General features: G+C 48.3%; 1 protein-coding gene across 1 annotated transcript; it reads right to left on the bottom strand.

Moving 5' to 3' along the window:
- Nucleotides 1-730: 730 nt before the first annotated feature.
- RPLP1 (ribosomal protein lateral stalk subunit P1) lies at nucleotides 731-2,423 on the bottom strand. The gene is made up of 4 exons (XM_065833034.2): nucleotides 2,256-2,423; nucleotides 2,089-2,163; nucleotides 1,823-1,940; nucleotides 731-851 (listed from the first exon to the last, which is right to left on the bottom strand). The coding sequence occupies exons 1-4, from the start codon at nucleotides 2,325-2,327 to the stop codon at nucleotides 772-774; spliced, it is 345 nt and encodes a 114-aa protein (XP_065689106.1). The 5' UTR covers nucleotides 2,328-2,423; the 3' UTR covers nucleotides 731-771.
- Between the last annotated feature and the right edge of the window lie 7,188 nt (nucleotides 2,424-9,611).

The raw sequence follows: 9,611 nt of genomic DNA on the forward strand, positions 1-9,611 counted from the left end.
GCCCAGTGCTGGCTCATGGTCACCCTGCTGTCCCCAGGACCCCCAGGTCCCTTTCCCCTACACTGCTCTCTAATAGGTCCTTCCCCAAGTTATATTGGAACCTGGTTTTGGTTGTTTTTCCCCAGAGGAAGGTTTATTTATAATGGAAATGGGGATGTGACAGCTGAGCAGTTTGCAGGAGCTATTATGGAAGCTCAGTAGCAAATCTCAGGAGCATCGGGGGCTGCACCTACTCAATTCTTCTCTGGGCACCTGCATCTTTCAGAAGAAAACCAAGTTCCAGTTTTGTGGGAAGATGAGACAGTGCAGAGCACATCATTTTGGTCTGCATTTGGCACAACCCTCCTGTACAACTCTGGGTCCTTCTTATACAATATTTTGCTAATGCATAACTTTATTTTAGAACCTAGAGCCCTTACCTTGCTCAGTTGCTCTGGGAAAGCCCCATTCAAAAGTTATTTTAGGAACATACTTTGAAAGTTACACAATCCTCCACCCCCACCTTTCAGAGATACTGCCTACTTTTTTTTCCCCAGAAATGCACAAAAATTACCCTACAAACATTACTACCTACTACTGAATAAAACAATATCCTCACTTCAGCCCCCAACAAGGGCCTGGACCTAAAAATTAACCCCAGATGAACACAGTGGCAGCAGTTTTGATTCCTACAGGTACCTTTGCCATCCTCTGCCCGCTCCCCTTCACACACATGAATACTGGAGCAGAGTGTATTTAAATGTTGTTTATTACAGGCGGGTACAAAACTAATTAGTCAAAAAGACCAAAGCCCATGTCGTCATCAGATTCCTCTGATTCTTCCTTCTTTTCCTCTTCTTTCTTCTCCTCAGCTACAAAAGGAGAAAGGGATCAGATTTTTTTCCACGTTACCAGCACACAGTCACATGCCACAGAACCCTCACATTGTTACACCACTATAATATCAAGAAGCAAGACCCAAGCAATCCTAACAGCATGAGGAGACTGCTCTTTCTGCTATGGAGAAAGCAGGTTTATGTCTTCTAAATTAATTCCTATAAATTTGAAAAAGCTTAGAAAGTAGGTGTTCTCCCCCTGCCCTTCACAAGGGGATCCTGATGACAGAAAGGATCATCAGCCTTAATTCTGAGCCAACCAATCCTGTGCACAAAGTGCAACTCCAGCCTTTCTAAAGGTGAGGGGCTGTTTTGCTGTAGAACACCCATGTACATACTATGATGGCAAGGGGAAGAACCAAGCTGATAATAAACAGCTGTTTAACTGGGAATCCCAGAATGTCAGGGGTTGGAAGGGACCTGGAAAGCTCATCCGGTGCAATCCCCCCATGGAGCAGGAACACCCAGCTGAGGTTCCACAGGAAGGTGTCCAGGCGGGTTTGAATGTCTGCAGAGAAGGAGACTCCACAACCTCCCTGGGCAGCCTGGGCCAGGCTCTGCCACCCTCACCACGAACAAGCTGCTTCTCAAATTTAAGTGGAACCTTTTGTGTTCCAGTTTGAACCCATTACCCCTTGTCCTATCATTGGTTGTCACGAGAAGAGCCTGGCTCCATCCTCCTGACACTCACCCTTTCTATATCTGTAAACATGAATGAGGTCACCCCTCAGTCTCCTCTTCTCCAGCTCCAGAGCCCCAGCTCCCTCAGCCTTTCCTCACACGGGAGATGCTCCACTCCCTTCAGCATCTTTGTTGCCCTGCGCTGGACTCTCTCCAGCAGTTCCCTGTCCTTCTGGAACCGAGGGCCCAGAACCGGACACAACACGGACACGCGGTCCCCGCGGGCGGAGCGCAGGGGCAGCACCCGTGTCACCAACATCACTCACCCGGGGCGGCTCCTCCCGCGGGCGCGGCCCCGCCGGCCGGAGCAGCTGCAGCGGGGGCTCCGCCACCGCCGGCGCCCACGTTACAGATCAGGCTGCCGATGTCGATGTTGGCCAGAGCCTGCAAGAACAAACACTCAGTATATCTCGCACCCGTTGAAAGCGACATTTGGCAGCTGAACGCGGGGATCTACCGCCCGATCGGCACCACGGGGGGTGATCAGCCGCCGCCTCCTCCCCCAGCCCGGCCCCCGCTCCCTCTGGCCCACCTTGGCGAAGAGCCCCGGCCAGAAGGGCTCCACGTTCACTCCGGCCGCCTTGATGAGCGCGTTGATCTTGTCCTCCTGCAACGACAGCGCCGCTCAGCAGCCGCCCGGCCGCGCCGCCTCCCGCCGCCGCCATCTTGTGGCGCCGGGCCGGGCCGGGCCGCACTCACCGTGACGGTGACCTCGTCGTCGTGCAGGATGAGGGCGGAGTAGATGCAGGCGAGCTCGGAGACGGAGGCCATGGCGGGGTGGGGCGCGGTGCCAGTCGCCGGGTGGGCCTTAGCTTCAGCTGAAGGACGCAGCACCTTGGGCCGCCGGGGAGGAAAGGGGACGCGTGCTCGCGCGGGAGCCTTATAAGGGCGCACTCAGCCAATCGCGGAGCAGGAGAACAGAGACGCCGCAGAGTGTCAGCGCCGCTGTCCAATCCGCGGCCGGCAGCGCGGCGCTGGCCAATGGCGAAGGGAAGCGCTCTGCCAATCGCGGCGTAGCGAGGGATGCCGGGAGCGCTCCGGGGCGGTTTCCGGGGGCTGGGGGAGCTCAGCCCGGGCCCGTTTCCGCTGCCGCTGCTGCGCCCGGCGGCGCCGCGGGGCCGGTGGAGCCGCCCCCTTGAAGATGTTTCCGTGTCGAGGCCTCGAACCCGCCTTATTGTAAGGGGAAAAAAAAGCCTCAGGATTTGTGGTTATTGTAAGGAAGGTTTAACGAAGAACTGTTTCACATAACTGGGGACCTGGCGCCTGACCCTGGCGGGGGGAAGGACCGAGAGACATCGGACTCTGAATCCTTAACGTAAAACAGTCTCTTCCCCGAATATATACTGATACCTGTATGCACACTGATACCTGCATTTACAAGTTCATTGAGGGGGAGGTGTAGCCAAAGTGCCAGGACCCCGTATCTCAAGTAGATGGATAAGGGGAACGGTATTGTGTGCGTGTGTGTGCTCTGTAAACCCTGAAGTACCAACCCGGTACCGTAACCCGAGGAGCTTTGCTATGGTATCCACCCAGTGAACCCGTGTCCTCCGCGCTCACCAGAGGGCGTGTGGCAACCCAGCCAGGGCTCCCGGGAAAACCTGCAGCCATCCAGGTCTCAGGCTGCCCGGAGACCCAGAGCTTCTCACTGGTGACCGATGGCAGTGGTGACAACAGCTGTGTGAGACGTGACCAGGGGGATGCTCTGCTCAGCCTGGCAGAGCTGTGAGAGGAACTTGGGATCATGCTCTGCCTTGAGGCAGAAACAAGAACAGCCACCAGAATAAACCCAAGATCAAGGGGATCCTGTATCTTCCCCCACTAGGCTGTAGCCTAAAGGAAAGGAGCGAATGGAGGCAAGTCACACAGAATCACAGCATGTCAGGGGTTGGAAGGGACCTGGAAAGCTCATCCAGTGCAATCCCCCCATGGAGCAGGAACACCCAGCTGAGGTTCCACAGGAAGGTGTCCAGGCGGGTTTGAATGTCTGCAGAGAAGGAGACTCCACAGCCTCCCTGGGCAGCCTGGGCCAGGCTCTGCCACCCTCACCATGAAGAAGTTGCTTCTCATATTTAAGTGGAACCTCCTGTGTTCCAGTTTGTACCCATTGCCCCTTGTCCTATCAATGGTTGTCACCGAGAAGAGCCTGGCTCCATCCTCCTGACACTCACCCTTTCTATATCTGTAAACATGAATGAGGTCACCCCTCAGTCTCCTCTTCTCCAGCTCCAGAGCCCCAGTTCCCTCAGCCTTTCCTCACACGGGAGATGCTCCACTCCCTTCAGCATCTTTGTTCCCCTGCGCTGGACTCTCTCCAGCAGTTCCCTGTCCTTCTGGAACTGAGGGGCCACAACTGGACACAATATTCCAGGTGTGGTCTCCCCAGGGCAGAGTAGAGGGGCAGGAGAACCTCTCTGACCTACTGACCACCCCCTTCTAATCCAGCCCAGGTACCATTGGCCTTCCTGGCCACAAGGGCCCAGTGCTGGCTCATGCTCACCCTGCTGTCCCCAGGACCCCCAGGTCCCTTTCCCCTACCCTGCTCTCTAATAGGTCATTCCCCAACTTACACTGGAACCTGGGGTTGTTCCTGCCCAGATTCAAGACTCTACACTTGCCCTTGTTATATTTCACTACATTTTTCCCCACCTGATTCTCCAGCCCATGAAGGTCTACATGGCACTAGGCCTGCTGGCATCAGAAGAGATTCACCGTTCTCGAAGTGGGAAGAGGGTCTTTGCTCAGGAGCTGCAGCGCTCACTGACAGAGCTTTAAACTAGGCTCGAAGTGGGAGGGAGATAATATCAGGCTGGCCCATGACAGACAAGCCATGGGACAACATGCGAAGGTTAGGGAGATGGGGTACTAGTGGGCACCCTCAGCCTGTTGTTCTGAGACTTGCTGGGTACGCTGCAGCACACTTGGAAATGTTACAGGGATGAGCCAGGAACTCCTGAAATAAAAGCATCCAACAGGGGACACACCAGTGAAGTACCACATAGGAATTAAGGGGTGTTTCTTCAGGTGACATGGCTGACAGCGCAGCTGAAGCGCCTCTACACCAATGCACAGAGCACAGGCAATAAACAGGAGCTGCAAGCCACCACGCTGCTAGAAAGCTATGACCTAGTTGCCATTACTGAAACTTGGTGTGATTTGAGACAGCGGGCATGGCTCTACCAAGGGCGAGTGTTGCCTGACCAGCCTAGTGGCTTCTATGATGGAGTGATGACAGCAGCAGAAAAAGGAAGAGCTATGGATGTTGTATATCTAGACTTCTGTAAGGCTTTTGACATGGTCCCCCACAACATTCTTCTCTCTAAATTGGGGAGAGAAAGATTTGATGGCTGGACCATTCAGTGGTGAAGGAATTGGCTGGATGGACGTATCCATAGAGTAGTGGTCAACAGCTGAATGTCTGGGTGGAGATAGATCTGTGAGGAGTTGTGGCTATCAGGGGTCCGTATTGGAACCAGTGCTGTTTAATATCTTCATGAATGAAGTCTTTGCATGACACCAAGCTCAGTGGTGTGGTTGACACGCCTGAGAGATGGGATGCAATTCAGGAGGACCTGGACAAGTTTGAGAAGTGGGCCCATGCAAACCTCTTGAGGTTCAACAAGGCCAAATGCAAGGTCCTGCAACTAGGGTGGGGCCAACGCCAGTATCAGTACAGATACTGGAGAGCAGCCCTGAGGAGAAGGACTTGGAGGTACTAGTGGATGAAAACCTGGACATGGGCCAGCGCTGTGAACTTGCAACCCAGAAGCCAGTTGTGTCCTGGGCTGCATCACGAGCGTGGGCAGCAGGTCAGGGAGGTGATTCTGCCCCTTTGCTCCGCTCTGGTGAGGCCCCACCTGGAGTCTTGCGTCCAGCTCTGGAGTGCTTGATACAAGAAAGACATGGACCTGTTGGAGAGGGGCCAGAGGAGGCCAAAAAAAGGATCAGAGGCTGGAACAGCTCTGCTGGGAGGACAGGCTGAGAGAGTTGGGGTGTTCAGCTGGAGGAGAGAATGCTCCATGGAGACCTTATTGCAGCCTTTCAGTGCTTAAAAGGGGCCTGTAAGAAAGATGGGGACAGACTTTTTAGCAGGGTCTGTTGTGATAGGATAAGGGGTGATGGTTTTAAACTAAAAGAGAGGAGATTTAGATTAGATATAAGAAAGAAATCCTTCACCGTGAGGGTGGTGAAACACTGGCCCAGGTTGCCCAGAGAGGTGGTGGATGAACCGTCCCTGGAGACATCCCAGGCCACGCTGGACGGGGCTCTGAGCAACCTGAGCTGGTGAAGATGTCCCTGCTCATGGCAGGGGTGGCACTGGGTGAGCTTTGAAGGTCCTTTCCAACCAGAACCATTCTATTATAAATAAGTCAAACTTTCAAAAATAAGCTTGAGCAAAATTATTCAAGAATTTGCAAAAAGCCTGAAAGCTTAGAATCCTAAAAATGACAATTTTCCACTACCAGCAAAGCACATCCAACAGCCCACTATTGTAATGCTCCTTCATAAAAATCTGAGGATTTATTAGACCATTACAAGTGAAAATGGAGATAGGCAAGAGGGACTTGACCTCTCGTATCCATCCTTTCCTCACGATCGCAAATCACTCAGAGTTTCACTAAATGAAGATTTGACCCTGCTTACTGCTGGAGATGATAAATGCAGAGTGTTGCAGCACTTACCCTGTAAGTTCTTAACCCTATTAGTGCGGTCAACAGCTCTGAATTGAAACATGTACTTCCTACACAAGGCACAGGGCAAATGTCCACGTTTTTAGTATCTAACTCAAAGTAGCAAATAAATACATGCTACCATTAGGATGTGGTATCACGGAACCTCTGTCATTGCTTGAGGTGGGATGGGATTTCACAAATGACTTGCATGAGCTGGCCTTGTCTGTCCCTCGCAAAGTGATCTGACCGCAAAGTAGCAACATGGCAAGAAAAGGTTCCGTTTCAATCAAATGAACTCATCAGTGAAGGCGGCCTGGGAGATGAGTAATGAAAGTGTACAAAGAAGCAATGAAATTACAGGCTTAATAGACACCAGGCATAATTTACTAATGAAGGAAGTTCATATATAGTATATAACTATATTCTAAGTATCAGGTAGCAGAAACTGGAGTTTGTTCAAGGGCATCAGGATCTCACAGTCACTCCCATTACGCCACCTCTGGAAACGTACAGCTTGTCAAAAGGCTAAAAAAACCTGTGGGACAGTCAAGCTATTCAAATTAGAAAGATTCCCTCCTAAGTGGATCCCACACCAGATTCCATTTATAAATATGAGGAAGCAACTGAAGAGTAGCCAAGCCCACATAAGGAGCTGCTCAGATAGCTTTTCCTTTTTGCCTAGAGGTACTGCCAGCTAAGAAACTCAATTCATTCAGCATCTGAAACATCTGCTCCACAGAAAACAACCTGCATTAAACAGAAAGGAACTTATTTTGCAGGATTTATATAGTGGCTACTTCTAATTGCTTTCTTTAGACAGGTTCTCTGTATTCCAGGGATTCTTGTTGCAACAATGAGCACGTTTAGCGCTGTGGTACTGAAACCGAATAGATTTGGGGACACAAGCATTCCAATTGCTGTTGGATAAAGAGGTGAATGATAGGGGCCAGCTTTTCTTATTCTGTTTTAGTGGTGAAAATAGGAAAGGAAACTTGTGTGGGCTCTGACGGAGGGAGGAGGAACACTGCTGACAGTTCTGATAGAGCAGTGCTTAAGCTAAAAATTATTTAAAATGCCGATGCATTGTTATAAAATAAAACATGAGGACTCAAAATTTAAATGTGACATTCACATAAGCTTAGGCTCAGGGTGGTAAGGACGCTAATTAAATGAGATTTGCCTACATCCTTGGTTCATGGTTGTCTTGCTGCATCGAATGAGTGACACTGATAAGGTTGCTCTGTCGGGGCTCAGAATAAAGCTATGATGAAAACAATTTACTATGTAATAAGAAAGCTAAAAAAGGAAAAATAAAAAGTAGTGCTGCTTCCCAAAGCTTTTTCAAGTCTGGATATTCAGTCAGGAGTGCTGGTTAATAAAGCCCAATTCCAAGGCACACAAAGGAGTAAGGTCGAGAAATTTGCAGCGGGTATGTACTTTTCACTTCTGATGCTGTAACTGTCTAAAGGGCCACAAGTTGCATGAGAGAAGGTTTAGATTGGAATATATAAAAAAAGTTATTCATGGAAAGGGCTGTCAGGCAGTGGAACAGGCTGCCCAGGGCAGTGGTGGAGTCACCATCCCTGGAGGGGTTTAAAAGACACATAGATGTGGCACTTAGGGACATGGTTTAGTGGCGGACACAGCAGTGTTAGGTTAATGATTGGACTCAATGATTTAAAGGTCTTCTCCAACCTAAACGATTCACGCTAGCACCTTCACCCAACAGCAATGGGTGAAAGTCTTTCCCACTCTCAAGGGAGGGAAGGTGTTGGTAGATAATCATGTTGCCCTGATTTCATTTGAGCCACTGTTTATGTGCCTCAGACATGGTATTTGCTTCCTGTATCTTCTTTTTGGAAACTACTTTTCTCCCTAGCTGGGTTTTTGTTTTTCTGAACTAAGTTACTATGAGAACAAAAACTCTGTTACTACTTAAAACTGTAATAACCAGCATACCTAATATATCCCCAATAGGTGGTGCTGCATCTTTTTCATAGCGTTTAATTGTTGTATTGTTGGCCCTGATCACCTTGAACAGTCTTTCTTGAATGAAGTTAGTAATCTAATAATAATTAATACTTTTTTTTGATAAGTATTGCAATTGGTTTGGCAAAAGAAATCAAGTGTGGCTTTGTAGCTTGGTAATTAGGACACTCGTCTGGGATAGAGAGACAAAAATCAGGTTTGGGTCCCTCTACCATGGATTAATTGTGATTAAATCAGTAACTGTGATATAATAAACAGTCCCTGGGGAGGGGACCAGAACCCTCAAATCTTTGTAACCACATGAACACATTATAGAGTTGTGGTCTTCTTCACTTTTGTCCTGATCTCACTCATATATTCTTACGCAAAGCAGGACACAGATTATGTGATGGCTACTAAATGCACTCCAGGATAACATCTTAAAAGTTACTCCAGTTGAGAACAGGAAAATGTAAGTTTAAATCCCATCGGAGTCAAGAAGAAAATGGATATCTTTTTTGCCACTGTATCGTTATCAATGACTAAAAGACATTTATAAACTGAGGGGTTTTGAGTTAATTCAGCTTAAAAAGGGAAAGGTTGTTGCTCAGTGAGATCGATGTATGTTCTCTCATCAAAAGAAAAACCATTTCGTCACTAGCCTGTTTGTACCTAAAATATTTTCCCCAGATTGCTCCTGCTGATATAAATGATTTTAAAAGCTGTTCCTAAATACCATCTTTGCTTCCAAAATTAGGTGAAAATGCTCAGTTCTTCCAAAATGAATAATTCCTTCTTTGAGAGATATCAGTTCTGGGAAATGTCAGCTTGAAATCCAGCAGTTATGATAGGTATCATGTCCAACAGGCACTCAGTTTTTTCTTTAAAGAAACCTGATTTTAAGTGCTTAAGCAGTTGTTCTTATACCACTATATAATTGTTAAGATAACATATAAAGAGCACATATAAACAAATGCATTCATAGAGCTTTCAAACCTAGCACATATGAACGAATGCATTCATAGAGCTTTCAAACCTATCTTTAAAACCAAACCTCTTAGAAAACTAGAGGTCTTTTTAGGGTGAAATTGCCTGGTAAGACATAATTAGGTTCCACTGTGCTCCAAAATATCGTCAGTGACAGAAAGCTTTAGAAATAAAGCCCAAAATGAGTGTGTGTGATGTTACTTGAAGAACAGACTTAGGAAAGAGCTGTAACTCTCCTTGGTGACACAGAAATGCTGCTGGAAGTGTGCGGTAGCATGAAAATAGCCTGCAGGATTTCTACATGAGAAAATAATGCTTAAATAAAACTATGTAACTGATTTATTATTTAACTGATTGTGCAAGTCTGCAGTCATATATACACAGCGATAAGCCCCTTTGCTTATGAAGTCCTAAATCCACAAAAACC

The sequence above is a fragment of the Patagioenas fasciata genome, chromosome 2 (assembly GCF_037038585.1).
Source record: "Patagioenas fasciata isolate bPatFas1 chromosome 2, bPatFas1.hap1, whole genome shotgun sequence".
NCBI lineage: Eukaryota > Metazoa > Chordata > Aves > Columbiformes > Columbidae > Patagioenas > Patagioenas fasciata.

Bases quoted from the DNA above. Each gene is read 5' to 3' on its own strand.
- RPLP1 (XM_065833034.2), bottom strand. From the start codon at position 2,327: ATGGCCTCCGTCTCCGAGCTCGCCTGCATCTACTCCGCCCTCATCCTG. The intron at 1,941-2,088 runs GTGGGCCAGAGG...TTGTTCTTGCAG, and splicing joins GGCCGGGGCTCTTCGCCAAG to GCTCTGGCCAACATCGACAT. The intron at 852-1,822 runs GTGAGTGATGTT...CTCCTTTTGTAG, and splicing joins CGCGGGAGGAGCCGCCCCGG to CTGAGGAGAAGAAAGAAGAG.